Raw genomic sequence first — 20,863 nt, 5'->3', positions numbered from 1 at the left:
AGTCGAACCACTCTGTGGTAGGGAAGGGGCGGCTGCAGCTCAGAGAGGGGAGGTGACTTGCCCGATGTCACAAAGCTAGCTGGTGGCAGCATCAGCCCTTGAGACCTGAGTCCCCATACTCCTGACTCAGCCCTGTGCCACTTCCTGCTCTCCATCCAGCCCTCGGAGAGCGGGCTCTGACAGGCAGCGGGATCCCTGTGGGGTCCATTACTTGAAGCAGAAGGAGGGCTTCCACACCTGAGCCTCGATCCCGGCATTCCGGGTGGAGAAGGAGGGCCTGGGGGCTTGCTTGGCTCGGGGAGACCACGCCCTGGAGGGAGACACGGGCGAGACATCACTGCTGTAGGTAGGGCTCAGGGCAGTGGGCTGGAGGCCATCCTGGCCGGGGGAGGAGCGGGAGGGCCGAGGCAGGGCAGGCGACGGTGGGAGGGCCGCCTTGGGCAGGCTGGGCGCCAGGTCCAGGGAGCTCGGCTTGGCAGGCGAGGCGGCTGTGGGCGAGGACTTGGCAGGTTCCTTGATGGGTGAGAGGACAAAGAGCGAGGGCCGCAGCTGGCAGGGCGGCTGCCTGGAGGGCTCCGGGCGCAGGACCCCGTTCTCAGGCAGGTAGCCGTGATAGAGGGAGGCAGGCGGGGTTCGAGCGGGGCTTCGGGATGCCACTCGGAAGCCGCCGGGCGCGTGGGTGGGGTACTTCCAGCACGAAGGCAGGGACATGGTGGGTGAAGGGCAGCGGGCCCGTTCCGCGTGGCCCGAAGACTCGATGACGTACTTCTCCATGCGGGACTGGCGGCGGGCGTAGAGCTCGGCCCCCTTCCCGGAGGCCTCGGAGAGGTTCTGGTTGGGTTTGGGCTTGGGCTTGGCCTGGATACGCGGTGACTTGAGGCATGAGGCCCACTCGGGGACAATCTCCTCGGCACCTGCGGGGCTGGCCCTGTCCCGGGGTGCGGGCTCCTGCTGGAAGTTGGAGGCCTCGGCCCCCAGCGCAAAGGGCTCCTCCTCCACGCCCATCTCCCCCTGGTCCCTCTGCCTCCGCTTCTCGTCCGCTGTCTGTACCAGATCCAGCAGGTCCGGATTCGGGGTCACCTTGGGCTTCTCCACGAAGGTGAACATGGATTTCCGGCTGCCCCTGCGGGCCATCGACTCCTCCAAAATGCCCGTCTTGCTGGCAGGAACCGCCTGGCCCTTTAGATGAGAAGGCTTGGGGTCGGAGCTGGGGTACAGGGCAGAGTAAGAGGGGGGAGACCTAACCCGGGAAGTCAGGGGGGCTGTGGACAAGGTCTCGGCATAGGTTGGGGGCGGGGTGAAGTTCCCCAAGGGGCGTCTCTCCAAGGCGGGGCTTCGCTGTGCCACGGGCCTCCTCTCCAGCATGGGGCTATGGGACATGATGTGTCTCTGTGGCCGAGGGCTCCTGTCTGCCACGCTGGGGGGCCGGGGAGCGGGGCCCTTCTCTCCAAGATGTCGTCTCTCTACCATGGGGCTTCGTTCCATCTGGCTCGTGCCGCCCGGTGCCTGAATCCCAAAGGGCCTGGCCGTCCTGTTGACCACAGATGGGGGCTTGGCCAGCGTGAGGTGGACCTCGCTGTACAGTTTGGTGGGCGTGGTGGCAGCTGCCCGCCCGGACATCTCTTGTTCTGTGGATGCCACTGGGGCACCAAGCTGGATATCGATGAGCAGGGAGCTGGACACGAAATCTGGGGCTGGCGACCTGGAGCTGGAGATGGGAGTCACTTCTCTGGAGAAGGTGCTGGTGGTGGTAGGTGGAGCCGATACCTTGTCAATTAGCAGGGTGCTGGATCTCACCTCCGCGGCTGGCTCCTGGGGTTGCCCACCAGCACACGGGGTGCTGGGTTTGAAATCTGGCACCGCACCCTTCGGCGGGAGCTGTGCCTGTGAGGAATTCTGCTGGACGCTGGACAGTGGCAGGCTCTGCGGGGTGACAGTTGCCGGTGGGTTCTGATCGACATCTGTGGCTGGCAGGTTGTGGTTGCTGTTGGAAGCTGGCGTGATGAGCGTGGCGCCGGGTGAGGGAGGGTTTTGGCTGGCATCTGTGGCTGGGCTGTGGACCTCCGCCGGAGGTGGAGTTGGGGGTGTCTGCTGGGCTTCTCGGTTCTGGGACAGGTGGAGCCCATTGGCCGTCAGCAGGGCCGCGTTCTCCTTTAAATAAACCACCAGTGGTACCTCCTCTTCCTCACTGGCCACCTTCTCCAGGTGCCGCAGCAAGTTGGCTTCCTCTGAGGAGCCCTCCATGCTGTGACCAGGGACCCCTGTGTCAGCGCTCTGGCAGGCGGGGTTTCTCGGAGGGCCTGGTTCAGGGAGGGAGGTGGGACTCAGGCTGAGCCCTGGGGCATGGCCTGTGGGGCTGGCGGGGGGCACCCTGAGGGACTCCTGGCCGGGCTTCTGTCCCCTCTGGCCGTGGCTCTCCAAGGTGAACTCGTTCACCCTCTGCCGGCGCCTGTTGAAGAGCTGGACGCCGCGGGAGTTGGAGCTGGGAGGGGTGGTCAGCTGGGCTGCGATCTGCTGGCTCCTCGCCTTGGCCTCTTTTAGATCCTTCTCGGTGAGGCTAGTGCTCCGGCCCAGCGCTGCAGGAGGGACAGAGGCCGAGTCAGCAAATGGGATTGCAGAGCCACAGGGGTACACACACAGACAGACAGATGGTCACCCATGCCCCACTACAGATGGCCTTTTCCTCCGGAATTTGATCTTTACTCACCGTGTCCTAGAATCTCCTCATAAAGATCCCTGACCCAACCATCATGGCCCAACTCAAATAGCCATGTAAAACCTCCCCTGATTACCCTTTTAGTATTAACTGCCCCTTGTTTGGATTCCCGCTGAAGGTTGTTGACATGGCATTTACCAAACTCAGTAAGAACACCTCACCCTAGCAGTCAAGGCCCCACTCCATCTCGGACTCATCTTGTGCCACCTTTCTCTCTCACTGGGCTCTTCCTGGCTGGCTTTCTGTTCCTTGAAAATGCCAAGTGTGTTCCTGCCCCAGGGCCTTTGCACTTGCTGTTCTCTCTGCTTGGAATGATCTTTTCCCAAGTGGCATTCCATGTTGGTTCCTCATCGCTCAGGACTCACGTGAATGTCACCTCTCTGGAGGGGCCTTCCTCTATAATCAGCACCCCCCCCAACCCATCTCTTTGTTTTGTTTTCTTCATAGCATTCAACACAATTCAGTATTCTCTTCTTTACACGTTTCCTTGTCTATTATCTGTCTCCCTCACCTAGAACGCAAGCTCTAAGGGGGAACTGAACTTGCTTGACTTGTTCATCCCTCTAATCCTAGCCCCTAGAATAGTGCCTGGCAAAAAGTGGGCACTCAGGAAGCATTACTGAGGGCATGAATGAACCTGCAGGATATTCATATGCCTAAGTGCATATCTTAGGGCCCTTTACACTTTCAAACTCATAGTACAGTCATTTCTTAACACTAACACTTCCTCTTTTTAGAATAGGTAATACATTTACATGGACTGAAATTTTTTTTTTAACTTAAAAACATAAAAAAGTATACAGTAAAAAATGTCTCTCTACCTGTACCACAAATCAGGTAACAACTGTTAATAGTTTCTTCCAAGTCCTTGCAGAATTTCTTACCATTTTCATTTAAACAATCATTGAAAAATTCTCATACTTTAATGTTATAAAAGTAATAAATTGGGCTAATTTCAGCAGTGACTCTACTAGAACATTGCATTACCTCATTTTATCCTCACAAGAACACTAGGACACAAGCATTACTTGCTCCCTATTTTACAGAAGTGGAAAATGAGGTCTAGAGTCTTGTAAGTAACTCACCCAAGATCACACAGCAAAGGGTGGCAAGGCTGGAGTCAGATCAGAACCACTTCTCTCTGGGTCCACAGTGCATGCTCAAGTTGCCTGCTTGTCCCAAAGGTCCCTTTGGGACATATAGGGGACAGAGTCGGTGGGAGTCGGGGTTCAGTCTGGGGCTGCAGGCTAGGACCGGAGTCTGGGGCCTGAGGTCAGGGATCAGGCTGGGGGTCAGGCCCTATTAATCTGTAAGTTGACTACAGGCAACCATTTCTTTCTATATCACCAGTGCCCGGCTGGCACAGAGTCAGTGTTTAATTTGTGCTTATTGAATAAGGAATGAAGGAATGGACGCATGAACAAATGAACTTACGGACAGATGGATGGGACAGCCTGTGGCCGGGCTAGCAGCTCAGTCGGTGGCTGGGAAAATTCCTCCCTTTGTCACCCCACCCCCATCGAGGGAAGCTAATTAGTTCTAGAGGAATCTGACCCTGCCCTTCCTCCTATCTTGCCCTCATTAGCACTGGCCATGACATGCTGAGTGGGTCTCCAGGGACAGTTTTTCTAGGAATCTTGCCAGCGAGGCTCAGAATTCATGGACTCTCGAGCTGGGAGGGCCCCTATAGAGGAGCTGTTTCACTACCACCCCCATTTTATAGATGAAGAAACCAAGGTTCGGAGAGCGGTGCAGGGTAGAGCTCACACTAGGGTCAGCGGGGAGGCCCACACAGGACAGAGTGGCTGCCGACAGCTGCTTCACTGGGACCAGGCCCAGCAGCCACAGGCTGTCTGGCCCCAAGCTCCTTCTTCCCTCCTCCCATCACGACCTGGCTCCCCACCACACACACCTGTGGCCACAGGTCCAGAACAGTGACAGCACACAGCCTGCCCCATGCGCCCCTGACGCCTGCTTCCTCCTGGTAGGGCTCCTCTCCTGCCTGGATCACCCCATGATGAAGGCTTTGGGGGTTGGGCCAGGCTGCTCCCCTGTGGGGAACTTAAGTAGGGGACAAGCCAGCAACACAGGAGGAGTTGCTCAGCTCATGTGATGTCCATCTCCTCTGGTCTGCTTAGAAACCAAGCCTCCCGGCCCAAATCCAGGCTCTGCTATTTGCTAGCTGTGTGACCTTGGCAAGTTACTACGTCTCTCGGAGCCAGTTTCCTTAGCTGAGAAGAAGGTAATAAAAGCACTGACAGGGGCTTCCCTGGTGGCGCAGTGGTTGAGAGTCCGCCTGCCGATGCAGGGGACACGGGTTCATGTCCCGGTCCGGGAAGATCCCACGTGCCGCAGAGCGACTGGGCCCGTGAGCCATGGCCGCTGGGCCTGTGCGTCCAGAGGCTGTGCTCCGCAACGGGAGAGGCCACAACAGTGAGAGGCCCGCGTACCGCAAAATAATAATAATAATAAAAATAAAAGCACTGACATTAGGGTTAGGAGGCTACACTGAGATCGCGGATGCCAGGGGGATTACTGTCATTCAGCCCAAGTAGAGAGGACCGAGGGCTTATGCTACTCTGGGATGGAGTTGACGGTGACCCCACGTGACACCCTGGAAGGGGTCAGCGCTTCTTCTAGCAAAGGAGATTCACCCTACAGATCATGGTCCTGAGAGGGGTGACTGTCTTAAGGTCACAGAGCAGGGGATTCTAGAGTTATTGGGAGGCAGGGATCATTGCCCCAAATCACAGAACCTCAGAATCTCAGAGATGGCTGTCACCGGGTCCAATCCCCCACACAATTCCTGCGTCCCTAAAGCCATGTCCCTGCGTGTACAAGCCTCTGTTTATACCCTCAACTGACAGGGAGCTCACTACCCTGAAGATGTACCTTCTGCTAATTAACATTCTTTCTTTAGCTATAAAGTCACTCTTCATATTAACTCCCACCTCTTGACATGACTCTGCCCCTCACCGCCACACAGATAAAGAGCTTTCTCTTTGCAACCTGACAGCCCTGCAGAGACTCAGGCACAAATCACATCCCCACGGGGCATGGTCAGGATGAACATGTGGCTCTTATGACCCAACTGCAGCCATCGGAGCTCACACTGATTGGGCTCTTACTGTGTACCCGGCTAGCGGGTTCCCACAGTGCCAGGCTCCCAGAAAGGGCTTCAGTGTTTGTGTAACTCAGACCTCCCAAATCCCTGCACTTTTCTCTTTTTTCTCTTCGCCTCTCCGCTTCAGTCCTATCCCAAGGTTGGTTCTAAGGGCCATGGGGCTAGAAAATGCTCCAGTGTCAGAGAGTGAAGGGCCCTCAGGGATAAGCTGGCCTGGGAGGCTTTAGAGAGGGAAGGGGTTGCAGAGGAGGCCATGGGCCAAGACCTAGTCTGCTGACCCCCAGCCAGGCTGGGAACGTTCCCCACGCTGTTGTTCTGGGACAAGAGGAACCCAGCAGAAAACGCCAGGGGGTGAGAGAGCCCTGCCTCCGAGGGAGCTCCCGTGCCCCCCATCCCAGCCTGCAATGACTCCACGGAAAAGGAATTTGGCAGGAGGCTTGGACCAGACCCAGCCAGCAATCCAGATGACTTTTGCCACCCTGCACAAACAAAGCTGGGAGAAGGGGGGCTGGGCCAACTACGGGCATCCCAGAGTCCCCCACTGCAGGGTACTGGGGGTGGCAGCTCCATTCAAAGTTCCCCAGACTAGGGAACTGCCACCTCTAGTGATGCCCCAGCCAGGTGGGTCCAAAATTGTGGTCCCTGGTGTCAGAGAGGCAAGAGGTGGCCAAGGGCCACAGGGGAGAGGCCCCTTGCTGAGCCCCCAATCTGCTTGTCTGCAGCCTGCACCTGTACAAGTCCTAACACCCCCTCTTCCCTCAGCCTCTTCAGGGCTGGTCCTTGAAAGTCCCACCCTGGACAATGGGTGAGGAGTTCTGAAGACCGGCCTTCCAGAGATGGAGGGGTGAGGGCAGACTCAAGGAGGAGCTGCGCAGCGTCAGGAGACCTGGGTCCAACAGGGTTAAATCCCTAAGTGGGGAAGGCGGACAGGAAGCCCTGAGTACAGCCCTTCGAATGAAGATCGCAGTGGGTGCTATAATTAGCGAGCCCTCGCTACTGCCCCGTATAAAGTGCTGTGCCACGCACTGTAGCCCCATCGTCTTGTTCGATCCTCCCGATGACCCTAAGAGATAGGCACTAGCGCTCTTCCCAGTTTGCAGATGAAACCAGCGCTCAGAAAGACCTGCCCAGGGTCATATGACTTTTAAGTAGCAGAGCTGGGATTCAAAACTCAAAATCTGGCTTTGCTGAATCTCATTTCTTAACCGCCCTGCCTTCCGGATCCTGACTCCGGTGGGAGGGGCACCCACAGAGACTCTGGTGCTCCTGGATGCTGGTCTGAAGAGCCCTCTGTTTCCACATCTCGTGATCAGTGCCCGCGGCAGTGCCCTCGCCTCTTCATATTCAGCTGCCCAGAGCAACTCATGCTTTGTCGTCCTTCTTCCTCTCGGGAGAAGAGCTGATAAACGCATTGTGACTAAGGTAGAGATGACTGCTAGGACATAAAAAACTAGTGGAGTAGAAAGAGCACGGTGTGGGGAGTCAGGAGACCTGAGTTCAAGTGGTGCTCAGGCAGGGTATATAAGCCCTTTCTCCCACCCCATTACTTCTGTAGGCAGCTGCCTGTCCTGCCGGCCATCAGGCCTTTTGGACAGAGGATCCAGAGGAGGGAGGCAGGGCAGGGGAACGGAGGCCAGAGCAGAAGGTCAGGACAGGGAGAGAATTCAAGGAAATTCTTCTTCACACGGCTGCCGTCAATGGGAGTGCCCAGGGCCCGGGCAGGGTGGAGTGGGACAGGGAGCCAGAGGTAGGAAGAGAGACTGGCTGGAGATGGCCCATTGTGGCTGCCTGGGAGTCTTGGCAACGGGACAGGTAAACAGGCTGGGATAACTGCCCCCCTGGTGGGGTCAGGAAGGAACCAATGGCTGGCTGCTGCACAACCTCGGCCTCGGCCGGGGGCAGGAAGATGAACTGGACCTGAGTAATGGCCTGACTACCTTGCCAGCCCCTGCCCCGCATCCTCCCTGCTGAAAGGAGGAAATGACACAGCCTCCTTTCCCTGGGGAGTTCTCCATCCATGCCAAAGTCCTGGTGAGTGCAACCTGACTGAGTCCCAGCAGACTGCCAGGCCTCCTTGCAGAGAATAATTCATACCGAGGTGGGAAGGACTGCCAGACACGGGAGATGCACAGGAATGGAAGTGAAGAGCCCCAGACCTAGCTCCAGCCTGGCCACCCACCGGCCGGCAGAAGTCATGGCACGCCTCTCCCTTAATGCCCAGGGGGAACTGAGACCACAGGAGGATGCTGTATGCCCTAAGTCACACACCCCAAACCACCAAGGCACCTCTGAGTGCTCGCTTTACTCACTCCGGCTGGGTCCTCCCTGCAGCCCAGCTTCCCTCCGGATGCTGAGCCGGCCTTGCTTCTCAAAGCCTCCGCGAAAGGCAGCCAATCGACTAGCTGACACAGAGGAAAATCCCACGTTGACGGCAACGCGGAGGAGCTGGATGTGACTTCTCTCCTCCACAGATGACTCAGCCTAGCTCTTTATCAGGAAAACCGATTTCGCAACAGCCTTTTAAATGGTCCCTCCGCCCCCAGTCTCTCCCCCGACAATCTACCCACCCCACGCTGCCAGATCCGTCTTCCTCCTGCCTGGCTCCGCTCTGTGTCGGGCCTCTCTCCTCCTCTCCAGGACATGGGGGCTCAAGCAGCCAGTCCTCGTCCTGGCATTGAGGGTCCCTGACGTCAGGGTCTGCCCGAGAGCTCGCTCACCTGCTCCCTGCGCCCTCAGCAACGGTCAGAGGGAGTCCAGCGGCTCGTGGTGCCACGCCTGCCCTGCGAGTTCCAGCCTCCGCTGTGGGTTTGCGCCCATCTCTCCACCCGAAACCCGTCTCTGTCTCCTATCCTTTCTACACGCTCAATCCCCAGATCATCAGTGTTTTATCTGCACCGCTTAATAACCTCATCACTTGGCAGATTATTTGTTTTAGTCAGAGTTTTCACCGGGGCGTGCTCACCACATGCCCCGTGCCAGGCCCTGGCTTCATTAACAGCAGCCAGGAGGTCAGCAGTCCCCTCATCTCCATGTTAGAGGAGAAACGGGCTCAGAGAGGTGAAGTGACTTAAGTGGTACAGCTAGCCAGAGGCAGAGTTGGGATTCGAACCCAGGGTGGCCCCGCACCCAGCCCAGGACCCATCACATGGGCCCTGCTGCCTCCTCCCAACATCTTGCTTTGCAGCAGTCAGGGTCTGGGTCTTATCTTCCCCCAGAGAGTGCAAGAGCTGGGGGACAGGGCCCTCAACTGCTTCCGCCTTGTCCCCTACACCTTCCCCGGGGGCTTGCAGAAAGGATGGAGTCAATGAGGATGACAACAGCCAACACATGAGGAGCTCCAGATGCTGCCAAGCTAAGGGTTTAGCATATATTTTCTCACTGAATCCTCACAGCAACTCATAAAAGAGGCCCCCTTACCTCTGTTTTATTGATGAGGAAAACGAGACCCAGAGAATTAGCCAACTCACCCCAGGTCTTACAGCCAGCAAGGGACAGGCAGAGCAGAGCTGGAGCCGGGAGTCTGACTGATCCCAAGCCTGGGCCCCTCCTTCTGAAGAGCTCAGCCCACAAAGCACACTCACTTTCCCACCTACTGTCCCAGGCCCAGCCCAACTGCCACTTCCTCCAGGAAGCTTTCATCAATCCATCCAGACTCCTCGATCAGTGCCCCTCCCCTACTCGACCGGGCCCAGGGGCCTCGCAGCAGGAGCAGGGCTTGAAGGAAACGACAGGTTAAGAAAGCTCAGGAACCAAGGCCCAAGGGGAAGGAGGCTGGGACTGGCCCAACTCCTGGTATCTCCCTGACAGGGGTTCGGGATCATGCAGGGCAGGGTGGGTGGGCTAAGTCAGGTCGGCATGGGTGTTGGCTAGCAGGTATCCCTGTAGGCCACAGGCACTGCTCACTGCTGGCTGACGAGGGCTGCTATGCGGTCCTCCTCTCCCAAAGGCCGGGAGCCACCACCTTCCTCCTGCCTGCTCTACTGGCCTAAACACTAATCTACAGTTAGATTTTCAGGGACTTGGAAATGGTGACCCAGAGAGAGGCAGGTTCAGTTCCAGGTGCACAACAAACTGGAAAGGGCTGGTTCACCGGGAGCCGAGTTCAGACCCAGGCTCCCACCTCCCCCAGTCCAGCCCTGGTAAGCCAGGCTTCCCCCGCGACCCCCAAGCCCTCTCCTGCTGCATCAGCCTCCATCATCCCAGCCCTGGGAGCCTTGAGAGTACAGAAAGGACTACCACACCCTACCCTTCCAGAGAAAACAGTGAATCCAGGAGACGTAAAGGTGGTGAGCCAGGGTGGGAGAGAGAGCATTTCCCCTAAACTATGCCTCTGCCAGGAGCAGGGCTGAGCCTAGTCTATCTCAGGGTCCCCAGCACCCAGCCCAAGGCCCTCGACAAAGATACAGCCCTTCCTCTTGGCCCTGGGGCAGCCTGGGGCTGGAGTTGGTCCCATTCTCTCTAAATTCCCCAGACTCAGCAGAGGCCGTCACCCAGGAGGGGTTCACTAAGTGTTGACTAAACAAATGACTGAAGGATGAGCACTCCCACAGTCCAAATCTACCTTCACATGTTACTCCACCATTCACCCCAGGAGACAAATTCTCGATGTGTCTAGATCCCAGAGTTATGGAGATTCTAGGTCAGAGATCTAGAGGGTGGTTCCTCGAGGAAGGGGAGAGAGGAAGGAGGGAGGTAGCAACAAGACTTTGGGTGAAGAGGGAGATGAAACCTCAAATGGCAGTGTTAGATCCAAGAGGCAGAATATTCCATCGAGTGCCAGGAGAATACAGAGCTTAAGAGATAGATGAACGAGGATGAAGAAATCTGGGAAGTCTTCCTGGAGGAGGCGGCATATGCCCTAGGTCTTGAAAGATGGAGATGTGGAAGTATTTCAAGCAATGGGACAGGCCAGTGGAGGCTGGAAGGCTCAAGGTGGTCCCCACCCCATCCTCTACACCCCTCCACTCACACCTCCAGTCAAGACAGCTGGAGAGGAAGGCACCTCTGACAGAGGAACACGTCCACCACTGGGCTTGCCCAGAGGCTAAGGGTGACTGGGGTGGTCCAGGTAGAGTTCCAAGGGAGCTATGTACATGGGAATGCACATGCCTAGAGCTCAGAAGCACCGTGGTATCTGCCCTGGGCCTCCGGGTGGGTTACATAACCGCCCCACCGGGGCCACAGATTCAGCCAGGACCCTCCTCCGCCTCCACCTCCCCAACCATCTGTCTCTGCTGCTTCCCTCTCATAGAAGAGGCCGCTGCACTGCCCAAAGCAAGGCCAGCGCCCTGTGGTAAATTCCCCACATTCCTTCCTCACAGAAAAATAAATAACGGGGAGAAAAAAATGCTGGAGGAATGATAATGACGGCCCCAGCACGCTGCAGTCCCAGCTCGCCTCCCCACCCTGTAGAGCAGAGCCCCATCCTGGGCTGGGGCGGGGATGGGGACGCTGCTGCTTCTCCCTGAGGCATCCTCACTGCCAGGCCCCGGGATAGACGAGCTGCCTGCAGCCCCTCACCGCTCCCCCAGGCCTCTCAACCCTCTTTTGTTCTCAGGGTCACTCATATCTGCTGAAGAAGGTGCTGGGAAAGGTGCTGAGAATCTTTCGGTTGTGGCAGGTGACCTCCGAGGGCAAACTCGCCAGAGGCTGGGCGCCCTTCACTTTTACTACTCAGGTTGTTGTTTACTGAGCGCCTCTTATGTTCCAGGCATTACTACATTATGTTTTGATTTATCTTTGCAAGCTGTGAACTGGAAGTACTGTCATACCCATTTTACAGATGAGGAAACTGAGGCTCAGAAAGGTTTTATGATTCGCGAAAGTAGTTTGGCCAGTGAGTGGTCTACCCTCTCCACTCCTGCCTCTTACTCCCATATCTATTCAGCCTGTCTGTCCTCCCCCAGACAGCCCTCCTTTACCAAATCCAACCAGAGGTGCAGCCTGTTCCCTTCCCACGTCCTGCTCAACAAAGCATCCTGTGCGGGCTACCTTTAGTAAGTCACCTCACCTCTGAGTCTCAACTTCCTCATCAGTAAACCAGGGATGATTATAGCTGCTTTGCAGAGTCACTGCTGAGCAAATGAGATGCACAAATTATTTCTATAGCATAAAGCATTGTGCACACCTGAGGGGGATTTAACTTCAGCCTTTTGCACAAACCTACCTTTGTATAACTGTACCAGGCTAGGGCGCTGTCTGTGTCCCTCCCTTCTCCAGCCCTCCCTGGAGCTGGTCTCCCTCTTCTGCTCATAGTCAGGCACAGCCCAACCTTCCCCTCCCCCTCCAGCATCCTCTCAGCAAGGGAACCCCAGTGTCAACCTCTAGCTAACTGTGCTGTAGCAGGAGAGAACCAGGTTTGAATACCAGGTCTGCCTCTTACTGGATGTGAGCACCCAGGCCCCCTTGGGTGGCCCCAGACCCAGACTCCTGGGAGGGAAGGTATGGCCAAGGCTCCCACCACTCAGTACGCAGTCCTGCAGCCAGGAGGGTGCTGTGGTCCTGAGCGGGCAGGAAGCTACCGACCCTGCCATCCCCTCATGCCATTCGCCGGTTACCAGGCATGTGTGGCTCCCCTCCAGCTGGAGGAGTCTCCAGCCAGAGGGAGGCTGAACCATCCCCTTGTCCCTCGAACTGCAAAAGGAAAGCAGGCTGGAGGTCAGGGGATTTGGTTCCAGTCTGTTCTGTCACAATATGGGTGAGATGCTGGACTAGTTCCTGACCCTCTTTGGGTTTCAGTTTGTCCATGTGTTTGTTTCAGAGAAGGGATTGGCCTGGACCAGTGATTCCTAGAGTGTGGTACCCCCACACCTCTAGTGGGAGCAAAAGGATTTAAGTGGTACCCTGATACTTAATAACATCTTACTAGTTATGTAAATTTCACGTGTATTAGAAAAGGAGGATAATAAATCCATCAAAGGTACAGTACTGCTTAGGGAGAGGTAAAAGTGGATATTTCAGCAACAAAAGTTAGACAATTTAAAGAAAACAAGTATAGGTGGTGTATGAACTCATTCACTCAACTGATATTTATTGCACACCAACCAAGGGCCAGGCACTGTTCACAGCCATGAGGAGAAACAGATAAAGCCCTGCTTGCATTCTAGCACGGGAGCCAAAAAATAAGACTATTTCTATAATCTTATTATCTTATTATATTATATATCTATAATCTTATTCTATAATAAATTCTGTAGAGAAAAATAAAGCAGGGGTGGGAGATATACAGACTGCACAGGGTGGGGAGTGGTGTGCAAAGGTGAATAAGGTAATCAAAGGAGGCATCACTGAGAAGTCCCATCGGAGTGAAGAAGGTGAGGGAGTGAGGCTTGTGCATTTCTAGGGGAGGAAAGACCAGGCAGAGGGAACAGCTAGTGCTAAGGTCCCTAGGCAGGCTCGCACCTGGCAGGTTGAGGATGGTGCACGTGATGTGGAGGTGGGACATGAATAAGGAAACCAGCTTCTCTAGTGGTCTTTCTAGTGGCCTGCAGGGTCTCAGGGATCCCCCTGCATTGCAACCATTTGTGCCTGTGCGCACACGCACACACACACCCCCTGCAACACGCACATTCTGGACAGCTCCCTCATGCTGGTGAGAGCCTAGCCAGCAATAGTATATCTTCCTCTGCACACACACCCACACACAAAGGTGCTCTTTGCGTGTGCACCCGTAGAGGGGGAAGAACCTACACACCAGTGTGTGCACGCATAGCGCCCGTCGGTATGCATGTGGAGACACACAGGTACTCAGGTGGCACACTGACGCAGATGCACGTGTAGCGGGTACACACCTTGTGAGCGGACATATGTGTCTCCCTCCTGCCAGCCTGCCCTGTCTCTGAGTTACCAGACCACCCTTGCCTGGAGGGCAAGTGCCCCGATGGCGTGGTTTCAAATTCACTTCTCCATATCTCTGCACCTCAGTCATGGTTTCCCATTTCCAGGGCTACATTAAAATCAGCCACCTGCTGCTCAAATGTCCCAAGGGAGCACGTTGCTGTGGAGCATGTCCCCTTTTCTACCCCTACTGCAGTTAAATAGAAAAGCCATGAAAATGCCTAGCACAGCACTGTAAACAGGATCAGCCGCTTCTGGCATCATCGCTCATCACAGTCATCCGCATCCCTGGCTTCATGCCTTTAGGGACCTCAGGGGGCAGCTGATGAGTAGAAGGAAAAGGCCAGACTGCGAGCTTCAGGCCCGGGTTTTAGTTGCAACCTGGTCTCCAACACATCGCGAGGCCTCAGGCGAGTCCTGTCCCCTCTCTGGCCCAGATCGGAAACCTGTGGGTGCGGCAGAATTTCTCAGGGAGTGTGTCCAACATGCCGATTCCTGGACTCCGCCCCAGACCCAGGACCACAGAGTATGCACGTTAACAGTCTCCCTGAGGGGTTCTGAAGCACAGCTAGGTTGGGGACCCAGGGGGCTTTAGAGCTCATGATTTTATAAATGTGTTTATAATTAAATGAACATAGAGGGAAATGCTTGGAACATAGGCTGGCAGATAGACCCACGTCAACAAAAAATAAGTTTGAGAAAATATGTTTACATAAGTAATTCTATGTAGTGATACACCATCCTTGAACATGCACACACGTTTATAGTTTTCCTGGCAGCTTCACATCCGTCAGAGAAAGAAGTAGAGCAGGGATTGTGATGCTATTTTAAAGACTAGAAAACTGAGGCAGAGAAAGGTCAGGGGGCCTGGCCAGAATCTCACAGAACACAGGTCTTTGGCTCCCAGCCAGAGTCCTTGGGCCAGCTTCGTTAGATGCGCCACCTCGGGGCCTTGTCACAGCCCAGCCCACAGTGTGCACTGTGTACACAGCAAACACAGTCCTTCCACTCCAGGTGCACTGACTTTTCCAGTCACTTGGGGTTCGCTGACAATGGGACAACCTCAGCCGGTTAATTTCCTTCCAGCTGAAATACCCTTCTCACTGGGTAGGGCAGGGCCTTCCCAAAGCCCTTATGCTCCATGCTACCGTCTGATCTGGAATGGTGTTTCTGTTCCAGCCAACCTGAGTCCAGATCCCACCTGAGCAGATCACTAGCTTGTATATGCTAAGCCTCAGTTTCCTCCTCTGCGAAGGGGTCTCCTAATTCCTATCCTTCGGGGTGATTGTGAGGATAAGGTCTTTTGTGCAAAGTACCCAGCATCTCGCCTGGGTACCCACGCTTCTGCAATGCTGGAGCGCCACTAACTTGCAGGCTAAAGTGTGCGCTCCTGGAAGGCAGGAACCCACAAAGCGGTCATCAGGGCACCCACACCTACCACGTGTCGTAGGCTCGATTAATACGCACCCGAATGGGTGAGAAATGAGATGTCGTCTCGAACTTCTTCCTGATCCCAGCTCATCATTGTCTTTCACGACCCATTTCCCAGCGTGGGGGCTGGACGCACAGAGCAGAGATGCTCGGGGCCAGAGGGATGGGTCACGGGTCCTGGGAAGACACTGATGAAGGCCGCTGGGGAGGGCCGTGTTCTGGGAGACCTGAGTGCAATCCTGTTGACTCAGAGGCATAAATAATGCACTAGCACATTCTCTGCTCGCCATCCTGTCATGCTAAGAATAGCACCAGCTACCCTTTCAGGGATTTCTCAGGGAAGAGAGAGGAGGACACCAAGATGGGGACAAGCAGGAAAAGGCATCGCTAGACTGTGGCCCATCAGGCGCCCTTTCTTCAGGCCCACCTTTCCAAACCCATCAAACTGATGACCCTGGAGGTCTGAGCTGAAAGGGCTCCTGGGGGCACCTGGTCAGGAGAGGCCTGAGGAGACGGGGCACCACCCACCCTCGCCCACTGGGGCTGTTTCTTTTCCTCCTCCCTTCTGATGCCCATCCCAATAAAGCCCGTGCCCCTAGCCCATACCCCGCGATCCCCACCCCCAGTCATGTGATGAACAGAGTGGGCGGTTCCCCTCTTAATGTGTTTTCATCTGTAAGACTTTGGAGAGAGAAGAAGATTCTATAGCTTTTGATTTAAAAAAATTTTTTAAGTTGAAACATGACTGACTTAGCGCTTCTCATACTTTAATGTACATATAGTAGTTACTCAGGGTTGTTGTTAAATTGCAGATTCTGATTCAGGAGGTCTGGGGTGCGGCCTCAGAGTCTGCATTTCTAAGGAGCTTCTGGGTGACGCTGACATTGCATACATGATTGCCATACCATGAGTACACAAAAACTAGAGTATTTCCCTATAAACTAGATGGAGAAACCGAGGCCCAGAAAGGAAAAGGGATGTGCCCGAAAGCATACAGCAGAGCTAGGCTCAGAACACAGGCCTCCTGAATCCTCCTGGGGCTTGGTCCTAGAGGGGCTCTGGGGTTGAATGGAGGTGGCTGGAGTGGGACAGGGGACAGACAGCAGTTTCAGGCAGCAGGAGTCGGTCCGGGGGGCGGGCCTTCATTCAGCCAAAAGCTGAACCTCCTGGGGTCCACAGGCTCCCACAAGCCATAAGAGGAAATAAGAATCCACCGGAACAGAGGCGCTCAGCTGAAGTGACTGCAGCCCCTTGCTCAAAATCATGCCCTCATCAGTTTGCATTTGAGGCCCGAGGGGCTGGTACCCTCCTGGAAGGCAGGATGAAACAGGGGGCTATTAAAATGCAAACAAGATCCAGACAGAGGAAGATGAGGTCTGAGCACTCTGCATTCAGTCATACTGAGAAGTGGCTGGGGGAGTGCGCGGGGGGGCCCACAGCACTATCAGGATGGGCATCGGAAGGAAAGCAGAAAAGAAAGGAGGCAAGATCAGCCTCTAAGACCAACACTAGGAACAGCTCCTCCTTCCTAGGCTTGGCCTCAAACCCCTTTGCAGGCTCCAGGCCCTGCATGACTAGCCCCACTGCCCCTCCATGCCAGGCTGCAGCTCCCCTCGTGGTGTTTGCCCTCCCTACACGCCAGCCACGCTGGCCTTCCTTCAAGTGCTCAGACAGGAACCAAGCACTTCGCACCTCAGGGCCTTTGCACTGGCTGCTGCTTTTGCCTAGAACCCTTTCCTCCCATACCCCTCAGTTGCCCCTTTCTGGCCATACTTCTCCTTCAGATACGTTTACAGGTCTCAGGGAGGGTGCGCCTCTCCTGGGAGGTCACATTCCCCTGCCACGGCACCCTCTATCTCTCCTCCAAACTCTCATGAGATTTGTAATTCCATCGTCATTTGTTTTAGTGTCAGTCTGCCCTGCCCCATGGTAAGGAGGTCCCGCCGGGCAGGGACCTTGGCTATCATTTCTCTGCTATGTTCCTGCCCCCGTGCCTAGGCCACAGCTGGGCTCAATAAACATTTCCTGACCGCATGAGGGAATAAATGAATAAAACCAGTGCTGACATCTACCTGCATGTTTCCCAGTGACCTCGCTCACCCTGGAGAAGCTGTAAAGGACCAGGACTTGCAAGATTATGTGGGTCTAACCCTCTGCTCTGCGACGCTCCAGCTGAGTGGCCTTCACAGGTCATATCACCTCTCTGAATGGGGAGCGCTGTTTGTCGGGTCTAAATGAGAGGTAGAATCTGGGAAAGGCTCTGAAAGCTAGAAAGAGCTTTAACTGGTAGCTCTACTCATCCATGTTTGAGGCCCAGAGAGGGAAAAGGCCTCATTCAAGGCCACACAGCCAGTGTGTGGTGACGCCAGACTCCCTGTGGCACAGCTTAAAGCCAACAGGCCCACCCAGACTCAGTGAGGGCACCATCTGGCTGGAGGCGGGGCAGGGGTGGAGGAGGAGAGGAGAGGAGGTGGCTGGGAGCATCCAGCCTCAGGCCCAGAGCCAGGGGTGGGGTGGGCGGGGCCCCCAGCAGGAGCCCTGAGTGGGGCCTGGCAGCTGGGCATAGGGGAGCCAACTGGCTCAAGCTGGGTGGTGGCAGGCCTGTTCCGCATGCGCGTGACGGTCTATTTTTTAATCAGCTCCCTCCCCATCCCCCAACTTCATGTGCCCTCCTAAAGGGTACATATTAGGAACCACGTCCTGGCTGAGACCAGGGGCCAGCTTGGAGATTGGTGGGAGGGTCCCCAAGTCCCATATCGTCACGAAACCCACAAGTCCTAAGCAGCCCAGAAGGCAGTACAGGAGACTCAGGGAGCCTGTGTGGGCTTGGGCCTGTCCCTGGACTCTCTGACCTCAGTTTACCCCGTCCGTACAGTGAAGAGAGTCAGGCCAGACTCCATGACAGTTTATTACAGCTCAGGCTCTTGGGATCCACTCAAGCTTCACGACACTAATGACGCTCACTTGTCAGGCCCTGGCAGAGCCTCCTTTGCCACAGCATTCCCAGGGCACACATGATCCTCCCTGACCTACTCCCAGGGGATGAGGGGAGAAGATAAGAGGCTGAGCTGGCTCAAGGGTCAACCTCAGAACCCCAGGCCCCAGACCCAGTGAGGCTCCCCCTTCCAGCACCTGAGGGGCAGAGATGATGAGGATCAAAGGGCAAAGAGGTGTGTTATTAAGCACGTGGCTCGGCCCCTCTGAGCCTCTGGCACTCCACCTAAGGCAGGAGAGAGCATGTTGTGCAGGAGTTAAGCACATGGGCTTTGAGGCCAGACTGCCTAGGTTTGAACCTGGCCAGTTACCACTGTGTGACCTTGGGAAGCTCACTTAACCTCTCTGTGCCTCAGTTTCCCATCTGTAAAATGTTGATAACAGGACTTACTTCATAGAGTTGGTGACATGTAAAGAACTTAAAACACCCTGGCACATAGTAAGTTACCATAAACGTTAACTATTTTTCAAGAACTTTGGCTTTTACCTATCGAACACTATTTGTCTCCAAAAGATTTTATTCCAGAGGACGACATGCAGGAGTCTCACGTCAGCCCACTCTCCTGTCTCTGAGGCTCATCCAGCCTGCCCCTTCCTGCCCCACCCTGCTGACCACCCTTCCTGCCAGCCCAGTGGCTTTCGCGTCTGTCGAGCTCTTTCACACTCACGATCCCCTTATATCCTTCTTAGTCCATTTCATAGTAGCTCAGAACCAAAGCCTGAGCCCCAGAGGAAGCAAATGATTTGTCCAAGACCACCAGCTTGTTGGCTAAGGCTGGAGGTTCAAGTATCCATTCCTGAAGCTCGATCCAGGCCCTTTTCCACCATACTGTGCCCATCCTCCCACTATCAAACCTGTTCCTGGCTAAATGTCAAAAAGTAACATATACTGAGATATGAGTCTTCAGCGAGTGTCCCTCTTCTCCAGGGCTTGCTATTTTAACAGAGATCAAAACATTATAATACTATTTAATAGGTAATAGTTATTTTTATCATCTCATTTAATTTTCACAACAACAGTACAAGGTAGGGTCTGTGATTGTTTCTATTTTATAGATGAGGAAACAAAAGCCTAGAGAGGTTATATAACACACTCAAGATCTCCCAGCAAGCTGGGGAGAGAATCCAGGGGTCCAACCACAGGATCTGTGTATTAGACACGCAGGAAACAGCTAGCACAGGAGTAGACCGAATTTTGCGTCACCTGCAGCAGCCCTGGGAGGCTGGACAGAGAAGGGTAGGGTAGGGTAGGGTCAACACAGCACTATACTATACTGCCTCACTGAGTGGAAAAGATGAAGCTAGGATGATGGAATTTCAGGCAGCGGCCAGTTGGTAAAGATTTCATTTCGGAGAGAGAGGGCTTTTGTGAGCCTCTGGAATTACAGGGCCTGGAGGCTGTCCCCACATTGACTTCTCCTCTGGCCACACTAGGTAGCAATTGAGCCACAGTGTCCAGGGACAGTTCACAAAGGACTCTGAGCTCACACACACACACACACACACACACACACACACACACACACAGGCCTGGTACAGCCCAGCTGCCCCTGTGACCAGATCACAGGCCTGGGTTCCTTTGGGTGGACAGCCTGAAGCCCTGAGGAATGAAGGCATTTTCATAACCTACAGCCAATGCCCACCCCACTCCCTTCCCCCAGCTCTTAGTTTAGACCTTTCACCAGCCTCTGAAACACCCTTTCTCCCAACCAAATCCCTCCCATTCTTCTAGACCCAAGTTCTGGACATGCCAACTCCACAAAGGCAGCCATGACCACACCTTCAAATAACATTCAGGGTGTTGATCCAACGCCACCTCCAGAGAGAGGCCTTCCCTAACCACCAAGACAAAGAACCCCTCTAAGTGCTCTTCATCTTAGCAATGTGGCTTTTTGTTTGTTTTTCAGGCTACTTTTATCTATCTGAAACTATCTTGCTGATTTCTTTGCTTCCCTTTCTCTTGTCTATTTCCCCAATTAAAGAGCAATCTTGAGGGCAGGGACCAGTCTATCTTGTTCACTATTGTAACCCCACTGCCTAAGGATCCACGCACCCCATTGCTAGACAGGGACACTGAGGTCCATAGAGGGCAAGGGATTCACCCAAGGTCATACAGCAAGCAAGTGGCAGAGGTCGGTCTAGCACCTGCAACTCTGCACTGCGGCCCAGAGCACTTGGCCTGTCCCGATCCCCACCCCAGTTGACCCTCTGTTGGCCTATCTTGTCCCTGCCTTCACACTACAGTGGGGCCAGAGCCTGCCAGTCCTCGACAACAGCGTCCCTCCACTGCCCCAGGGGCCTTTGGTGCCCCATTCTGGGCAGCCCAGCCTGCTTCCCCCTCTGTCCCTCCCTTCCTGGCATCAGCATCTCCGATGAGCTCATGTCTGGAGGCCTGGGAGCTGCCCTGAAGGAAAAGGTGCCTCCCAGGCCGGGCCCCTAGGTCTGGAGGTGTGTTCAGCCTTGTGGGATAGCAGCCCTGGCGGGTGGAGAAAGTGTGATGACCCCTGCCCATCCCAGCACCCAGGGCTGTGCAGTGGGCTCAGGGAGACACGTGTCATCCAGGGAGATAGAGCACGACTAGGGGTAGAGAGGAGATGGAGAAAAGGTTCCTCCTGTGCTTCTCCCATCTCTCCAGGTGCTCCTCTGCCACACTGGCCCCTCCTGCTTGTCAAGGAGCTGCTCTGTCCCAAGGAAAGGGGGCTCTGCTGCCTTCTCCTCACAGAACCACCCTGAGCAAATCTCTTTCCCTCCCCGGCCTCAGT

General features: G+C 55.1%; 1 protein-coding gene across 6 annotated transcripts in view; it reads right to left on the bottom strand.

The window, feature by feature from the left end:
- The window catches only part of SYNPO (synaptopodin), a 53,625-nt gene that overhangs the window by 7,561 nt on the left and 25,201 nt on the right, over positions 1-20,863 (bottom strand). For 3 of the 6 annotated variants that reach the window (XM_033853462.2, XM_033853464.2, XM_073802701.1), the window contains one exon: positions 238-2,576. In XM_033853462.2, the coding sequence (XP_033709353.1) occupies positions 238-2,576 (2,339 nt within the window). Of the gene's footprint in view, positions 1-211; positions 2,577-8,149; positions 8,317-9,307; positions 15,641-20,863 lie in introns of those variants that run through there. The other 3 variants (XM_073802699.1, XM_033853463.2, XM_073802700.1) reach the window with 3 other exon arrangements.

Source organism: Tursiops truncatus, chromosome 3 (genome assembly GCF_011762595.2).
Source record: "Tursiops truncatus isolate mTurTru1 chromosome 3, mTurTru1.mat.Y, whole genome shotgun sequence".
Lineage (NCBI taxonomy): Eukaryota > Metazoa > Chordata > Mammalia > Artiodactyla > Delphinidae > Tursiops > Tursiops truncatus.
Note: the sequence above shows the minus strand (reverse complement) of the source record. Positions and strands in the feature narration are given on the sequence as shown.